At 47.2% G+C, this 19160-nt stretch overlaps 1 protein-coding gene across 2 annotated transcripts in view; it reads right to left on the bottom strand.

Moving 5' to 3' along the window:
• KCNQ3 (potassium voltage-gated channel subfamily Q member 3) overlaps positions 1-3391 on the bottom strand; it is a 306180-nt gene extending 302789 nt beyond the window's left edge. The window contains exon 1 of one of the 2 annotated variants that reach the window (XM_057532295.1): positions 2557-3391. In XM_057532295.1, the coding sequence (XP_057388278.1) occupies positions 2557-2954 (398 nt within the window). In that variant the 5' untranslated portion in view covers positions 2955-3391. The remainder of the gene's footprint in view (positions 1-2556) is intronic. The other variant, XM_007188927.3, reaches the window with a different exon arrangement.
• Between the last annotated feature and the right edge of the window lie 15769 nt (positions 3392-19160).

Raw genomic sequence — 19160 nt, 5'->3', positions numbered from 1 at the left:
GACTTCCTCCTCAGCTGGAGGAAGGATGTACAATGCCTCCACTAACGAGGTTTGCTTCAATATCAGGAGCTCAAACCCAGCCCAATGGGTTTTCCTGTCTCATGCCCAATTAATCAGAATCCCAATACCACCGCCACCCCAGGCCATGTCGCATTTCCCTAACACTGGGGTTCCCTGGGTTCTGAGCAGCCCCTGCTTTGATTCCAAACTCCATTCCCAGCCATTTGCCAGCTGGGAGCAGAGGCGGGACTAAGAGTCCTCTGTTACCAATGGGGTAAGAGGCATCCAAGGACGCCTGGTAAAATACCCAGAGTCCCGCAATTGTTGGAAGAGGGTCAGAACTGGAATCCGGGCTCAAAAACAAGAGATGACCCACTGCATTCATATGTGAGCTCCAGCTACATGATCCTGGACAAGTGGTGCTATCTGTTTTAGTTTTCATATCTTCACCTATCAAATGCAGAGAACAATTCCCACATCATAGAATCACAGTGAGAATGAAATGAAATAAATGATTTGCCTGTGTGAAAGTGCCTTTCTCCTTCCATAGTTTGAAATTTTCCTGGATCCTCTCTGGGAAACTGAGGCTACACACAGATTTTGGCATTCCCAAACCTGCTTCCAGGTGGTGGAATAATTCTAGAGAAGGATAACATTGAGGCCTTACCTATCCCTTCCCCAGACTGGTCAAGAAAGGGCTGGAGCGCTGGCTGGGAAAGGTGGGAGGAGAAGAAAGAGGGAGCCCACAAACTCCAGTGGGACCCCAGGTTTGGAAGTCAGCCAACACGTACTGAACACCATTTACGTGCAAAAGGACATGTGAGGCTGTGTATGTTTGTGTGCACTCAAATAATTCGTGTGCCTTTTTTATTATCGCATATTCCAGTATTATCTTCAGTTCAATTTAACTAAATACAGCACTAGAGACAGAGGTGAGTATCTTTCAATCCCTTTTTACCACCTTTTACCACCTGAAGAAAGCAAATGGAAGAGCAACAATTGCTAACCCTTCTGTCCAGCCACTAACACCTGCAAATACACGCAGACATGAATGCCAAAGGCTGGACCGCCCCCCTCTCCGCCCCGCCCCCCCCCCCCCCCCCCCAGAACCCATGTTCCTGGCTGGATGTCCTTAGTTCCTCAATTTCCGGAAGGCACCCTTTCCAGGCTTCGGTAACCTCTCTGAAGAAACCTGTTGCCAAGCCTGAGGTCCTGTGCAGACGCCTCCACCTGGTGGCCAAAGCTGGAAAAGCCTTTCCAACCAAGGAAGATTGGCAGGTAGTGTTTAACTCCAAGGCTCCCCGAACTCCTTCCCACCACGTCGGTCATGGGTCAATTGGAGAAGGACAGAGAGGAATATCCATTGCTAAAGGCACAAGAAGGGTCAAGGTCTTGGCCGATGCCCCGCCAAAACCCTGGTAACGGTACAGCCTCCTAAGAAGCAGCCATCAAGATGACTAAGCCACAGACGGGAAGCAAGGGGTACCTGAAGTGCCCTACCAGCCCTGAGATGCGTGCTAACAGCTGTGATTTCCCCTCCTGGAGAGAGGCCACCACTACCATCTTCGTCCTCTCCCCCAGTCCAGCAGGATTTTCTAGCCAGAGTGTCAGGAGCAGAAGAAGTTCCATCTTCCTTCCCACCACGCATTTACATCCTGCCTAGAAGGAGACTCTTTCCAGGGGGCAAACCTACAGCCCAGGCCCCTTCACACTCCCGCTGCCCTTGCCCAGCCAAAGCAAGAGAAAGGCAAGCGGTTGAGGGGATATTAAGACCAAATTATGGAGATGTTTCAGCCAAAATGATCCCTGGCCCCCACCTACTGGCACTGTTAAGCCCTCATCCCTCAGTCTAGGCTTAGAGCCTGAGAATCACAATCAATCTCCCCCCATCCCTCTCTCTCTCATTAACTTCCCTAAAAAGAAACCCAAAACATGCATTTTGGCCAGTCCAAGTCCCCAACTGGAGCAAACCACGTTCCATTCCATACGAGAATGGAGGCTTAAGAAGGTAGCACAAGCAAGCCATCGACACCCGCGCTCATACACACACACACACACACACACACACGCACACTCCACTGTGGGCAGTGTACCACTCCCATCCCCAACTCCAGGATGTATCATTTAAAGTCAGCAGCGACCCCAAGTAGAAGGGACCCACCCCGAGCAGAGCCACAGAGCGCCTGGGAAGATCCGCTTTATCCCGTTCGACCTCCTCGTTAATTAGAAAAACCACATAATTCTTTCAAGCTTGGATACCAACATCCGGAGACGGTACCATAACTGCGCACCCGCGCGCACACACACAGGCCAAAGCGGTCTGCAAATGAGCTGACGAGCCACGCTTGGATCTTTCAAGCCCTGGTGTCCAACACCCAGAGAGTGGTTCACAGACACACACACACAGCACAGGGCAGGCTGGTCTCCAATTCGGCGGACGGGCGCCCCTGGACTTTGAAGCCTCACAGCCGTCCCCAGCTCCAGCCCACCCAACCCCCCACGAACCCCCAGCCACACGCCGCCTCCGACGGGCGCCCCGAGCGGCCCGGTACTCACACGAGCGCGTGGTAGAGCAGCGCCCAGCCCCGCGGTCTCTCGAGGGCGTCGTAGATCAAAGTTTGGATGCGTCGGTACTTGGCGTTGTTCCTCTTGACAGGGCGGCTCAGGGGGGTCTTGGCCAGGAGCCCGATGCCCTGCGGGGTCCTCCGCAGCCCCTCGTCGCGGCCGCCGCCCTCCAGCAGCAGGGTCCCGTCTTTGTCAGCTCCGGCCCCGAGCGCCAAGGTGACTTGCTCCACGTCGCCCGGCGCCAGCCCCACTTTCCGCTCCTCGTCGCCCGCCGCCGCCGCCGCCGCCGCGTCCCCTCCGGCCGGGTTAGGGGCCCCGCCGCCGCCGCCGCCGCCCCCGTCGCCGCCGCCGCCAGCCGCCCCCGCCGCCCTGCGCGCCTTGAGCCCCATCGGCCTCGCCCCCGCCGGCCGCTTCGCCTTCTCCGCAGCTGCTCCGGGAAGAAGGGGCGCTCGGGGTGCGTGGAAGAGGCGGCGGCGGCGGCGGCGAGCCCGGGAACTCCAATGCCATGATCCGCGCGCCCCTCCCCACCCCCCCCCTCCAAAAGCAGGCTAAGGCGGGGCCCCGGGGGGCAGGAGGGAGGGGTCACATCCCGCGCGGGTCAACCGCGGGACCCCTGGGGGCGCGGGCCGCGGGCTGCGAGGGGCGGGTGAGGGCACGCGAGGCTGGCGCGGAGGCGCTAGGGCGCGCGGCGGCGGGAGCCCGGCACCGGCGCTCCGGGGCGGCGGCGGCGGCGGCGGCACCTGGGCCGGCGAGCCCGAGACAGCATCGCAGTTTATTTACAAGCCGGGTGCCAGCCGCCCTCCCGCCCGCCACACGCGCCGCCGCCGCCGCCGCCTCCTCCCTCCTCCGCGCTCCTACCCGCGCCACCCCCCACCCCGCACCCCGCTCCCGCCCCGCCCGCTCGCTCCAGCCTCAGCCTCGCTCCAGCCGCAGCGGCGAGCGGGCGACCGCGCCGGGGCCGGAGCGCACGCCGCTTCCCGCCCGCCCGCGCCAGGGTGGGGCCCCATCGTCCCGCCCCTTCGCGGCCGGAGGCCCCGGCGGCGCCCCGCCCCTCCCCGCGGCCCCGGGAGAGCCCGTGCGCGCCGCTGCGGCCGCCGAGCCGGGCTGCCCGCGCACCGTGGGCGTTGGGGCTTACCCCCGGCGCGGCGTGCGGCGCGGAGAGGAGAAGCGGCTGGGGGCGTCGTCTCTTTTCCCGCGTTCGCCTGGGCCCTGCATCTTTACGTTTTCTCGTCACCTCCCAACCCAGCTTCTGGGCTTCGGAAGTAAAATCGAAGTTGCTGGGTTGGCCAAGGCCGAGCGCACCGCGAACCCACCCGCTCGGTGCTAGCAATGCTTGTGGCTCCCTAGTCCGTTTGGTTCGTGGTTCGTGGTGGACAGTTCCGCCCTCACCTCCCGGCCCCTTGAATGGCACCTCCATCAACTAGAGCGAGCAGAGACCGAAGAAATAGGACACGGGGAATCGGCTTCGCTCCTAACTTGTGCTCTAAGCAGGTCATTCCCGCTCTTGCCTGAGTTTCTGTTCATTCATTCAATCAGTGACTTAAACCCACGTGAGTAAGAGAGGCGATTTTCTAGGACCAGGGCAGACGAGGTCCCTGCGCTCAGAAAGCTTGCATTCTTGAAAGGTGGAAGACAGTAACGGAAAAACAAACATAACAGCATAATTTACTACATTGGTAATTCAACGAGGAAAGAAAATAGCGTCCTGTGCTACAAGCGGGGAACTTCTTTAAGTTGGCTGCTCCTGGAAGATCTCATTGTGGAGGTGACATTTGGAGGTGAGGTTTAATGGTAAGCTGGAAAAACTAGTAAATGTCCAGGAGAGCCTTCCAGGCAGCAGAACAGCAAGTGCAAAGGTGAAGGGGAACTTGAGCTTATTGAGGTCCGAGGAGAGTAGAAGAAGGTGAGGCCTCAGTTGGGGGGTGGGGGGGGGTAGGTCTTGTTAATTCACTAGGGGTCATGCCCTTTGAACCTAACTCCCTCCCTTCCTTCTACCATCGCCGCCAGCATTAGAGAAACCCTTCATTCCTGCTGCCCAGGCACCTGGTGCCTCCTTTATTTTTCACTCTTTCTCCTTTTGTCTGCTGGGGTGGAGGGGCGGGTGTGTGAGCAAGGCCAAGCCAAAGATCTATCCCTAGTGTGCAGAAAGGAGCCACCAGAAGGCCTGCATGTGGAATGTGGCTCTGGATTTGCCTGGAGGAGTTGGACAAGGAGAGTGAAAGAGAGTGAAGGGCAGGGGACCGGAGGAGAGAGGAAATGGGGAAAGGGCGAAAGGATGGGGGAGGGGAGAAGAATTGGGGTGAGGAAGGAAGAGGGGGACCTGTATGACTGTCAGAGGGAAGAACCTCAAAAATCTCAGCAGCAAGATGGGTGCAGTTTCAAGAAGGGAGTTAAGCTATGCTACAAAGCTGAAGTCCTTAAAATGGTGTTGCATTGGCACAAAAACTGCTTGGTGCAACAGAATAGTTTGCCCAGAAAGTGACTCTCATGTGAGAACTATATATAAAATAAGACATGAAAACCCAATGGAGAAAAATTATTCCTTGGTCAGTGGGCTGCAGGATGGGTTTTGTGAAGATTACATGAATTGGTACATGGAAACATGACTGCCTGCGTGGTGGGACGCCGGTAAATGTTTACGAATAAATTAATGCTCAGCAATTAGTTGGAACATGTTAGTAACCAGTCAGTGCAAACTCTGGGAAGGAGGAAAAGTATGGAGAAAGGGAATTGCCTGGATGAGAAAAGCTCCAAACAGAAGCCGGCCAGCTGAAGCAGGCTCCCTGACGTTTGTTAAGCCTCCACCCCACCAGAGCACCAACACATGCATGTACTTTCTGTCCCAGCCCAATCCCAACTACCTAGAACCATTCTGCCCTTCATATTTGAGCACCTTTTATAAAGTTACCTTCCCCCACAATCCCTTGCTGTTTTATTTATTCATTACATTTATCACTGCCTAAAATGATCATATTTGCATTTTGTTTACTATTATCTTTCTAAACAAGTGCAGGGGCTCAGCATCCTAGAAGAATTCTTGCCTGTTATATATAATAGTAAGCTCTCAGTGCTTATTGCCAGCATGAAAGAATGATGAATAAATGCATGCAGAATGCAAAGACTCCAGAACAATGCCTGGTACCTAATGAAGCATTGGCTGTATGTTTGTGTGTGAGATTTTTGTTTTTGTCTTTTACTATTATGAAAGTCTTTAATCTTAGGAAATCTTAATACTGTTGTAACTTCAGTAACATAGTGACAAAAACATTTTGACAGTACTTAAAAAGCCTCACTAGATAAGCTCAAAAGGGTACTAGTCAAGGACTACATAGAAAGAAGGCATAGGAAAGACTTCATTACTGTGCAATTAATCAAAAGTTCAGATTTCCAAAATGACAGTTTGGACCTCAGGCACGTGAGGAGGCTTCTATCTTGATAAGATCCGCAGACTGTCAAATATTAACGTTTTAAGATCAAGCGCGGGGACTGTTCATGCCCCCCAAAAAGGGTGAAGCAAAGTCAATATCAAATTCGTAACTCTGATCCAGTTAAACCCAACGATAGGGAAACTGCCAGGGAGTTTGGAAATTGATTTGCTTCAATGGTTTTATAATCTGATGGAGAGTGTTGTTCAGATAGGGAGTTTGGAAATGTCACAAAAAACTGGGTACCATTTGGGAGACTATGTAATCTCAAACCTCTATAGCACATTTTCCTGCTAATGGAAATCAAATGTCCTGTATCCCACTGGAAGGAATCTTCTTTGAAGCCAAAATCCCAAAAGCCTCAGGTGTCAACTGGGTATTGGCACCAAGACAGAGTTCAGTGACGGAGTATCCTCAAGAGCCAGGCAGGGGCCATGGCGGAAACAACAGGGCACCCCCCCTCCTGGCTTTGCGTGCCAGCTCTGCACAACTTGTTATCTTGAAAACCCAACCACTTCCTAGTTCTTAGATTTTCCTCTCGGGATCCCTCCTCTCTTCATTTGCTTTTGTTTTCACCTCTCCTGGTGTTCATCTCACTGTACTTTAGGGCGAGTGAAGTCTTTCCCCTTTGCAGATGGGGAGCCTTGCTGAGAGTGAAAAAGGAGAGACAGAGAGAGACCAAAAGACCTCCTCTGAGCCTCAGTTTCCACCTTTGTAGATCATACTTCTTAGGGTTAGGCGTGTAGTGACCAGATGAACAGAAATGTGCTTGTAGGAGATGATAATACTCCAGTGCTGGTTACTATTACTATAATCAAATGAGCCGGGTAGTATCTCAGGTTCACAGGAACAGGCTAATGGGGACCCTACCTACCCTCTCACCCTGCTCCCGAAACACATTAAATAACTGTTTTAGACCATGTTTAAATTTGCTTTTAGTATTTGTTGCATACAGTACTTGTATGTGTTGTTGATTACATTGGACCTTCCAACCGTGGGTGGGGGAGACGTGACCTCATGGAACAGACGTATCTCCTGGATACAGAATTGCCTCCCATGCCCGTGATGTTTCTGCCAACATCACCCTCCATGGACTGAACATACTGTATTCACTATCGTAGAATCCCACGTAAAACTGCTTCTGGTCAGATCATGCATCCCCACCATGCTTGTTATAACTCTACCTCTGGGAGGAGCCAGTGAGACAGGTCTTTGCAGCTAAGGAGGCACCCTTTGCTTTTTTGGAAGAGACAGCACAAGCTCCAATTTTGGGTCTGTAACAACCCGGGCCAAAAGGACATATATTTGGAAAGGAAGGATCCCACGCCTCCCCTGTATGTATTTTTGTTCTTGAAAACCCAACTACAGCAAATCCTCAAAGTTGCTGCCCTCTTCCCTTCCTCCATGCCTTTGTTTGTCTTCCTTTTCCTAAACTTCAGACCACTCTACGTGAGGGCTTCCTCGCAAGTGAGAAGCCTTCCTGGGAATGAAAAAGATGAGAGTGGCAGAAGGACACCCTTGCACCTGTCACCCAGAGGATGAGGACAGCTTAAAGTATGGAATTTAGACCCAGACCCAAATTCGGGTCCTGGCTCTGTGCCTTTGAGCTTAGTGACCTTGACCTAGTGGCTGAACTCATATCTGACCTCAGTTTCCTCGTCTGTAAAATGGTCTGATTACCATTCAGGGATCCATGATGAGGCAGAGCTGTGTAGCCTGTGATGTACTGTGCACATTACTCGAAGGTGTCTGGACACATGACTGTGGAAGGCAGCTCAAATCAGGCGTGATGGGGAATGAATGAGCTCCCAGCCACATGGCACTCACCTTCACCCCAGATGGCAATAACTAAAGGGCTTAGCTTTGGTTGTTCTCAGTGGGAAAAAGTGTTTCTTTTTCCTGCCTTGCCTTTGCCATTCTTACATTAACCTTTAAATTTAATTTGCATGTTTCTTCGTGTCATTTTTGCTTTTTCTTTTAAATAATTATATTGGGTAAAATAGTCAACTCATCCATCTAATGAATTAATTCATTCATCTTTCCAGTGAGCGTTTATTGATTGCCTGTTTCATGCGTTGCTCTCTATCTGTGGGAAACAGGAGGAGAAAAGAAAAGAAAGTTGAGTAATGAATTCCATGTTTAGTTGAAAAGATGAGATAAACAATGTAAAACAATTTACTCATCTCTGTATCGTCATGCATTTCAATGACCTGGATCATCATATATGCTCATCGTCATCAACATCATCATTATTTACATTTATCAAGTGCTTACTGTATGCCTGGCACTGGGCGAAGTGCTTTATGTGGTTTATCTCCCTTAATCCCAGCGACAAAGTTATGAGAGAGGCATAATGGTTATTGTTCTCTACTAACCATGATGAAATGACACTTAAAGAGGTTAAGTACCCCGCTCAAGGTTACACGGCAAAAAATGGGGGTCCCAAGATTCAAGTTATCTAGAGTCTATACTTTCAACCCCTAAGTTGTATTACTTGCTGAGAATTCTGTGCCAAGTGGAAGCCTCAGCATATGCAAAGCCTTGGAGTCAAGACACAGCATGGAGGGACTTCCCTGGCCGTCCAGTGGTTAAGACTTTGCCTCCCAATGCAGGGGGTGCGGGTTCGATACCTGGTTGGGGAGCTAAGATCACACATGCCTTGCAGCCAAAAAACCAAAACATAAAACAGAAGCAATATTGTAACAACTTCAATAAAGACTTAAATAAAAAGGGTCCACATCAAAAAAAAAAAAAGACTCTGCACTCCCAATGCAGGGGGCATGGGGTCGATCCCTGGTCAGGGAACTAAGATCCCATGTGCTGTGGTGCGGACCAACGGGGGAAAAAAAAAAAGACACAGCCTGAAGTTTCCAGGGCAAGAGGTTCAGATGGCCGAGGCGAGCATAAAGGAAGCGGGGGCCATTCGGGACAGGCTTGCCTACGTACCAGGCTTATGAACTTGGGGACCACAAGGTGCTTTAAGCATAGACTGACGTGGTCCCAGGTGGTTGCAGAAAAGGCTTTGTGATGACTCTGTGGAGGAGAGGCTGGGATTGGGGGGAATTAATTCTATTAGAGCAGTTACAAGACTGTTGGTGGAGCTCATCTGAGAGATGTTGTGGTCCAGATGGAAAGTGGCGGCAGATCCCGGAGAAGAGTGGGGGGAACGGCTGCAAGAAGTATTTAGCACAAAAGCGTTCTCAAGAATTGGTATCTGAAAGAAGACAGGGCTGGGTCACTGGGTCACTTGGCATTTTAGAGGCAGAAGCAAACCCAGCTAACGTCCCAGCCTCCCTCCCTCCTGACTGTGGGTTCCCTGCTAAGCTAAGCACCCCTCCTCTGGCTCCAGTAATTGACTCCCTGGGCAGTCTGTTCCTTTCTCTCCATCAAATTAAGCTCTTTCTCTTCGGGTCTTGATTGTTAAAACACCCTGTTTGCCCATGCCATTTACATATTCCAATTACCCGCTGCCATTTCCCTTCTAATGAGCCCATGTACCTGCCTTCAAGAGCGTCTGGCCCGGAGCCGGTTCGTGCAGGAGGGCTGAGTGCTGTGGGCAGAGATGCTATTCACAGTGTCTTCAGACAAGGAGTTCCGGGACCATTTTCCCACCTCCTTCTAGTCCTGATGGAGTAGACGTTTGTGTCTCATTACCCGCCCCCCCCCCCAGACGCCCAGATACTCCATTTACCTTAGTTGACAGAGAGAAGAGCTCCATGCCAACTGGAGAAGCGCTCCCGGTTCTTACTGCCATCATAAAAGGCCCATTGTACCCTTAGTCACATGCGCAGAGCCTGTTAAGTCCAAGGTCTTCCTAATTTCCATCACTGAACGTTTTGCAGAGGGGAAGCTGACTCCTGGGTGCTAAGGAACTGGACGGAGGATTGTGGGTAGCTGCACAATGATGCTGCATGGGGAGACCTCAGGCTTTTGAGACAGCCTGCTCTGGGCAGGAGTTCTTTCTCTGAAAAATGCTAAGCATTTGACCCTGGGCAGATTAAATAATCAGTCTCAGCCTTATCTGTAAAATAAGAATAATAATTACCTTGAAGGGACGTTTCAGGAGTAAGGGAGTTAATATTTGTAAACCTTTGGCACTTAGAGGCAATTAATACATATTAACTCATATGCTGAATAGTAACATATTAATTACAATAATAACAATTATTATGATATCCAAATTAGAAGAGAACTTTTGGGTGTCAAGTCCAGTGTTGCCCCACACTTGGTGACAGTGACCCACATTTATGTTACAACCCAGTGCATATAGTATAACATACACATAACCAACCGAAATGAATGAGGATACCTTCTGATATCTGCTATCCTATAGTTTATAAAATGCTAATTGCAAACAGTGTTCTTCTGCTGGCAGTGCCAAAACAAAAGCCCACAGACTCACTGGCTGAAAGATCAGAAATTTAGGAAGTCCAAGATCAAGTTTTTGGCAGGGTTGGTTTCTGCTGGTGTCACCTCCGTGGCTTCCAGATGAGCTGCCTCCCTTCTGTGTCTTCCTGTGGTCTTTTCTCCGTGTGTGCCCACTCCTAGTGTCTCTTTGTGTGTCCATTTCCCCTTCTTATAAGGACACCAGTCGTACTGGATTAGGGCCCATCCTAACAGCCTCATCTGAGCTTACTCACCTCCCTAAAGGCTCTGTCTCCCAATAGAGTTACATCAAGGTACTGGAGGTTAGGAGGCCAACATGTGAATTTTGGGGGGATACAATTCAGCTCATAACATGAGCCCACTACAGATATTTTACATTCTACTAAAGGGTCATGAACCTAGCTAATAAAATATGAATCCAGATCAGTCTATAGCCAAGTCTTTTGGTCTCTACTTGACTATCTCCAGCACATTGCCTTCCAAGAAGGAATCCCATTGTTGAATAACCAATACGCTCACCACTTAGTGCCCATTCGGTGGGAAGCCCTGTGCTATTAGGCACCTTTCCTTCTTTACCTCATTTAATTGTCACAGCTGCCCGCTGAGGTAGGTTTTGCACAGATGTATGTGGATTGCCCAAAGTCGGAGAACAATGGCTGAGCAAAGGTTCAGATTTTTCTCCAAATCTCAGAAGATGTTGTCCCCATAATTGGAAAGTTTTTCTTCAGGGTGAGATGAAGTTTTCCGGAGGTAATGTGAATGTAACACAGGTGGTAAAATTCAGGTGTTTCATAGGAGGGCAGTGATAGCTCAGGTTTTAGTGTTTGAAGACATAGGTTTCAGTCCCAACCTTGGCACTTTCTGGCTATGTGGACTTGAGGAAGCTCTGGAAGTTCTCTCGTGCTCAGCTTCCTCTTCAGGAAAATGGAGTTGTTAGTAATATTTACCTCATGTGGTTATGGTGAAGTTCAAAGCTAAATACAGAGACCCCAAGAAATTGTTGTTACATTGCAGATGGTTTTTGGGCCACATTCTTATTTCTGTTTGACCCATTATTAATTTCTTTGAGCCTAATTTTCCATTATTATTATTATTCCCACATTTATATTAAATATTATATCCATAATAAAAGCTTCCTAAGAAGACTATTGAAAGACTAGATAATCTAACGCATGTAAGACATTGCATTGTTTAGAACTTAATTGTGTCTTGACTTTTCTTTTGATGCTACAGATTGACTGGGAAAAAAATGAAAAGAATACTTTATCTTTCTTCCTCAAAGGAAGAACAGCCACTTTAAAAAAAAAAAAAACCTTGACTTAAGACTCCCTTTTAAATGGGTGTTAATTTGTAAATTTTCTGAGACCACACCAAACAGGCTTTGTGAGTGGAAGTCCTGGCCGGGGTTTGCAAACCCCTGTGTCAGTGGGGACCAGGCCGGTGACATAAAGCCGTGGAGCTTATGTAAAGTGTAGTGCACAGCACCTAACACAAGAGAGAGCAATTCATAAGTGGGAGCGGCCAGTCTGATTGTGATGACGGTGTTGAAAAAAAAGAGGAAGAACAAAAAGTTAAGAGAATGGGGAAGAGACTCTTGGGCCCCCAATTCTGGGGAAACAGTGTTCCCCCAATCTGCTTCCCATATCCTAGGCCTCATAAAGGGCCACACTTGGACACAGCCCTATTCTATGGGGAAGATCCCTCTTCTCTGGTTTTGTACTTCCCACCCTGGTCTCAAGCTTGCTCTGTGGGTGATGCCCCAAATGGTTGTCAGACTGGAAACCCTCCTTCTTCATCTCTGTTTGTTTACCATAAAGTATTTTTCCTATTAATTATTTGTGGCAAAAATAAGAATAAAACAACCCATGAAAATAATCCATTAAATGTCATATACCATTTATTGTTGGCATGTGGTATACTTATACTATAGCTGTTATTTTCTTTTAATTCAAAACAGTTCGCAAAATGCTTCACGTAAAACCAATGGTCAGGATAATGTGCCGTGAGTATTCTGTCATTTTGTATCCCCCCAGGCTTAGTTCTGTAAACCCAAAGGGCTAGACATACCTTATTTAAGAAAGATGTTTTTCAACTGTCTTTTAATATCTTCACAAGAGTCCCCCACTATTAGAAGATTGTGTCACTAAACCAAGCATCAGTGAGTTCATTTCCAGACTTAACCTTTGGCTGGCCAACCATATTTTCATTCACTTCCGGAAGAGGGGGCAGATGGTCACAACAGATCTCTGTATGTAAAAGACTCTTGTTCCTGTATGTTTACATAGTGCCTCTGTGTCCAGATGTTTTGCATCTCTTAACACAACCTGATATGGACTGATTACTGCTCAGCAAATATTCACCCTCCCACACCCATGGGAGGACTATACATCTCACTAATGTTGTGCTTGCTCCCATAACTTGCTTTGCCCAGTGGAATATGGGCAGAAGTAAAAATGCACCATGTTCAGGCCTAGACCTTAAGAGGCATCACGTGGTTGTGCTTGCTTCTCTGACAGCCCTGACCCCTCCTCTGTGAGAAGAACATGCCCCAGGAAGCTGCTGGTCCCTACAGCCTGGGCCCCAGAATGAGACATGTTGGGCAGAGACACCCCACCACCTCTCGACCTGTGAACAGATGAATAAAGGCTTATGACCAAAAGCTATGAAAATTTCAATGATTTTCTGTATCAGGAAAAATTGGAAGTCAGCAAAAGTGATTATTTGGTGTCCTTTTGGCGGAGTGCTGTAATCCCTACAGGGATGCTCTGATCTATAGGTATCTGCACCTTTGCTATTTTGAAACTCTGCAGGGATAAAAGTTAACTTGTAGAAAACTGATAGCAGTGCAAATGAATTTTGTGCTATAGAGATATAGTTGATTTGTGTCCTGTAGAAAAGATAGCCCCAAACTTGACATTTTATGGCCTTTTGAATAGTAACCTGTTATGCATCTTTTAGCAAATTTATTTCAGCATTCCTGATTGTCTATGTATCTCTCTCTGTTCTTCAAAATCTCCTTTGAACTGGTCTCAACATCTTACTGATTCTCTCATTACTTCATGAGTTGGATAAAATCTTTACCATGTATTCATTTTATATATGCACGAGAGTTATGTTTTTAACTTTAAAATAAATTTTGGCACTCGTTACCAAGCATTAGCTGACTGATACACCGAGGTTCTAATCTAGCCCGGGTCATCAATTCACTGAGCAACTTGGAAAAGCTGCATGGCCTGTCTGGGCCTCAGTGTCCTGATCTGTAAAGTAAGGGTTTAGGACAGGTAGTTTCTTTATTCAGTCCTAAAGTTGATCCTCCCAAAGTCTTGTGGGGTAGGGAGGGAGAGCTTTATAAACCCATTTTACAGGTGGAGATGTTGAGAGGCAGAGAGGTTTAGTGACTTCCTCAAAGTCACAGGATACCTCTGCCTCCCTGTTAATTCACCATCTACTAGACCTTTCATTCAATGCTTAGGTTCCTGCTTAAAGAAAAGAGCAGTGTGTGCAGTCTCACAGCCTGAACTTGAATCCTGGCTTCACGGATTAGTAGCTGTTTAACCTTGGGCAAATTGTTAAATATCTTGGAGCCTCATTTTCCTATGTGAAATGGAGATAAAAATGCCTACTTTATAATGTGGCTATAAAACGACTAAAGACTATCATGTCCAATATAGTGCCTGGCACATAGTAGGAGCTCTTATAAATGCCAGTTTGTCTTCCATCCCTTTCAGCAACGTCAGAGGAATACCTGCTTTAGAATCAAATCAACACGAAGTTCAACTCCTGGCTCTGCCACCCACTTGCTGTGACTTCGGGCAGCTTGTTCAATCTCCCTGGGCCCTCATTCTATCATCTATAAAATGGAGATGCTAGTACCACACCTTAGTGTTATTCTGAAAACTACTGGAGTGCTGAGCATGGGGAGGCTGCAGTAGAAGTGCTAGGACCATTGTTCTTCTCATTAACTGATGATAAAAACACTCAGGCAGAGTGAAGGTCAAAGAGGGGACCAACAAAGATCTTGTATGGAATTTTGAACAAAGTCTGCCTTAAAAGCAGGACTGACGTCAACAGGGCTTCCTACCAACGACTATAGATTTTGGGAGCCCACTTATCAGCTGAAAGGAACAGAATTACTTGATAAAAGAACTCCTGCTTAATCAAGAAATTGAGTGGACCCTAATTTCAAAAAATGTTAATGGGAAGTATTATGTATTTAAATGCAGTCCTGGAAGATTTATGCCAGTCTTAATGGCTGGCGATGTCCTTCAAATTTTCCGTCTGCCTTGGAATAGGTCTAATATGATAATAAACAGGAAATCGACTGGGCTTAGGGACATGCAGTTCTGTTTTGAACCATAAAATCGACAAGGCTGCTGACATTGCATATTAAGTAGCTGATTCTTTCCTTTCCAAATTAAGAGCTCAGTTTTGTATTACATTCACGAAGATAAAACTTGGCTCTGTGGTTTGGGATGCATGAGATCTCATTCACTAAATATTTTTGGAGCAACTAAGAGTTTCTAGGATCTTCCAGGCTTGGCAAGGAATGAGGTAAGATATAAACTAAATCATGGAAAATCTCTCACTATCTAGGAAGATGATGGAGAAGGGTAAGACAGAGTAAAAATGATTGCAGTAAATTGTTTCAGAAAGATCCAGGCTTTCCTAAAGCATCCAGTATGGTTTTATCCCGCCGTCATTGGAAATCTTGCAAGCTTCATGTTTCCCTCTTGGCTTTGGCCAAAAGACTAAGAGCTGATTTTTCCTGCTCCTCTATTTCAATGAATATGTTTAAAGCTTCATTCATTTCATAAACAGTTATTGAGCAGCTACTATATGCCACGTCCTCTACTAGGTGCCAGAAATACAGCTTTGAACAAAAGAGGCAAAAATTCCTGCACTCAGAAAGCTTACATTCAGGAAAGGGAGATAAACTGTCAACACAACAGTTAAGTCAATATGAACATAGGATTTTCCTTCATGTTCCAGTTATCTGTGGCTATGTAACATACCACCTCACACTTCCTGGTGCAAAGCAACAGCCCTTTTATGATTTTTGTGGAGTCTTTGTGTCAGGAGCCCCGACAGGGCACCGCACGACTGGCCTGTTACTGCTCCATGTTTGCGACTCAGCTGGGATGACTCAGACGGGTGGGGTTGGATCGCCTGGGGTGAGAGGATCCACTTCCAAGACGGCCCCTTCTCTGGGGATGTTTGACCACCAGTGGGACTGTTGACCAGAACGCTTACGCGTGTTCCCCTCAGGACAGTTGGCAGCAAGTGTTCCAATGAATGAGGCGGAAGCTGCATGACCTTTTGTGACCCAGCCCCAGGGCCACACAGTGTCACTTACAATGTACTCCATTGGCTGGAGGAGTCAAAAGCCCCTCAGATTTGGACACTGACTCAATGGAAAGAGTGTCAAAGAATTTGTGACTACTTTTCAAACCAGCATACTACGTTAGGGCCAATACATTCATAGTGCAGGACTTCAGATTTAGGGTCCGTCAGACCAGGATTTGAACTAGGGGTCAGACATGTATTCATGGATTTAGCACGCATTGTTGGATGCCTGCGGGGTGTAAGCCACTGTGCTAGTGTCTCAGGCTCTGTATGGAACGAGAAAGATGTAGCTTCCCCCTCACGGGGCTCACAGCCTTGCAGGAAAGTCAGGTGACTAAACCTGCCATTGTAAGACCATATGACAAGTGCCATGACAACCACAGAGCGTCCATGGAGACATACAAAAGGAGGAACTAGCTGAGTGAACTTGGGCAAATTATTTAAAATCTTTCTGCCATTAGTTTCTTTCTTTGTACAATGAGGCTACTAAGACCTAACTTATCAGGGTAATACAAGGATGAGATGCAATAAGTAACCTGAAGTAGCCCTCAGTCAGTCACTTCATATGATCCTATTTTAGGTCTGTTACAACTATTTATCATTACCTGAACTTTCCCAGTTTTCTTGTTCATTTACTTGCTTACTGTCTGAACTTCAGAAACTAGAATGTAAGGTATGCAGTATATTATGATGGCTGCTGTATAGGAAATGGATATTCTCTGCTTAGAAAGTTCTTCTCCTCATATCTATGTGGCTAACTCCACCTGTTTGAAGAATTGCTGAAATGTCATATCCTATTTAAAGTCGTGTCCCATAACCCCGCCTCCCCCTTATTCTGTTCTACCTCTCTTTTCCCCATAGCACGTACCACTTCTACCACACTCTGCAAGGTTTCCATGTATTATGTTTCTTGTCTTTCCTGGGAGAATATAAATTCCATGAGAAAGGAATCTTTGTTTCTTTTTCTTGCTGATACATTGCAAGTGCCCATCACTGTAACTTTCACATAATAAAATAAATGAATGCATTGGGAGAGGGGGTAGAAGGAGGTCCAGTCAGCAGGGTGGTCAGGGGGCTTTGTAAGCCATGATTAAGAGTTTGTCTTCTTTTCCTTAAATCTGTGCTAAATATTGTAGAATTTTACGAGGATATATGACATGAACTGATTTACATTTTTATATTATTCTGGCTACTGTATAGAAAATGGAATGTAAGAGGTCTGGATTAGATGGAAGGAGGTGAGTTAGGGGCTATCTCAGGTGTCAGGAGAGATGCTGGGGGCTTGGACCAAGCTGGTGACACTGGAGATGATATGAGGTAGATTTAGGAGGTATTAGGAAGGTAGAATTGATGGGACGTGCTGATGGACTAAATAAGAGGGTAAATAGAAGAAAGATATTGAAGATAGTAGGTTTTTGGTTTAAGTAATTGAGTGCAATGTGGTGTCATTCACTGATGAATAAGACTATGGAAGAAGCAGGAGTGTGTGTGTGTGTGTGAGTGTGTGTGTGTGTGTGTCTGTGTGTCTGTGTGTCTGTGTGTATGTGTGTGTGGTATCAGGGTGGGGCAGTAAGTCAAGATTCCATCTTGGCCCTGTTAATTGTGAAGTGTATATCAGACATCCTCGTAGAAGATTCTCCATCTAGACTCTATCCCAAGGAAATAATCAGAGATGCCTACCAAGATTCAATGAGATTTTTCACTGCATTATTTGTAAGTCAAAAACTGGAGAGCACCACGGTGTCCGGTGTTATCCTTGAAAGTGCTGCTAATGAAGGTTATAATGAGACTGGAAAGTTCTTCCTGTCTTTGCTGATGTTCTTCTTTCGCATCCTTGAACAGCTCTCCTCGCCTGGCTCCCCAGACAAACATCGACTCAGCTTTCCGGACTCAGCTGAACATCACCTTCTTGATGGAGTCTTTTCTGACCCCTCTTGCCCCAGATGGATGTGCTGCCTTTCTCCTTTGTGACTGTTTAAACTGTGCCCCGCACAGGCTGCTATCCCACCCGATACAATTCATTGTCTTTGTTTCTTTACTTGTCTAGCCCCCAGTATAGACTAAAAGCTCCTTCAAAACAGAAAGTATATTATTTCATCTTGGTACCCCAGAACCTATCATGAAGTTTTCGTTAAGTCACCATGCAAATGGATCAGCCCCTTCTAAGTTCCCTGAATTTAGTAGGCACAAGGGATATAGGAGAGTAGCAGAGACTGTATTTGTTTGCCAACATCCCCTTATTCCCTGGTGGTAGGTTTCGTATCTGTACGTGGACACCCAACTCAAGAGTACCTTTGTCAGCCTCCTTTGCAGTTATGTGGTCATGGGAAAAAGTTCCAGCTATGGGATGTAAATGGAAGTGATGTGTTCACCTTCTGGGTCACAACCTTTAAGGGAAGAGGAGTCCTCCCCTTTCTTTCCGCTTTTCTTGCTGGTTTGAGTGTAGACATGACAGCAGCCACTGGAGCAGCCGTTCCGGATCTCGAGATGGAAGCTACCTGTTGAGGATGGCAGAACGAGTTAGAAGTAGGCTAATTTCCCTTCACCATCAGGCCCTCACACCATACATGAACTGACTTTAAACTTAAATAAAGAAGATAAATTAATTGTGGCTTGTTCAAACCAATGTATTTGGGGGCCTGTCTTAGTCTGTTCTGGCTGCTATAAAAGCATACCATAGACTAGGTGACCTATAAACAATAGAAATTTATTTCTAACAGTTCTGGAGACTGGGAAATTCAAGATAAGGCACCAGCAGATTCGGCATCTGGTGAATCTTCCTGGTCTCCTGGCTGTGTTGTCACATTGCAGAAGGGGCAGGGGGACTCCCTGGGGTCTCTTGTATAAGGGCATTAATCCCATTCATGAGGGCTCCACCCCCATTACCTAAATCACCTTCCAAAGGCCCCACCCCTAATACCATCACATTGGGGAAATAGGTCTCAACATAGGAATTTAGGGGGAACACAAATATCCGGTTTCTAGCAGGACTTTTTTGTTACAAGAGCCTACTCTATACCTTGCTCATAGAAATTGTTGTCTAAAGCACATTTGATCTCTTTACCGATTGAACTCGCTTAGCATAAACTCTGAGCACACGCATTAACAAATGAACAAGTGAGAGAGTGAATGAATAGTTTCAGGTCTAACCAGAACCAGCCAGAAAAAAATAAAAAGAAATAATTTCATAATTTGTCACAGCAGGCAGAGAGCATCATATGCTATGAGGCTTAAGTTATTTGGAGCCTGTGCTTCAGACAGTGGGCTTAAGCATTCCAGCTTCACTGCTCCGCCTGCCTTACCCTCCACACACAGAGCCACTGTGATCCTTTAGTTCCCCCTCCACACACTGTCCTTATTTGGTTCCCTCCCAGTCTTTCCCACAGCCATAGCTCTAATTCGGATCCTCATTACCTCTTACCTAAACCATGGCGCTAGTTA

The sequence above is a fragment of the Balaenoptera acutorostrata genome, chromosome 17, assembly GCF_949987535.1.
Source record: "Balaenoptera acutorostrata chromosome 17, mBalAcu1.1, whole genome shotgun sequence".
NCBI classification, from domain to species: domain Eukaryota; kingdom Metazoa; phylum Chordata; class Mammalia; order Artiodactyla; family Balaenopteridae; genus Balaenoptera; species Balaenoptera acutorostrata.
The sequence above is the reverse complement of the archived record's forward strand: the minus strand, read 5'-3'. Positions and strand labels throughout refer to the sequence as shown.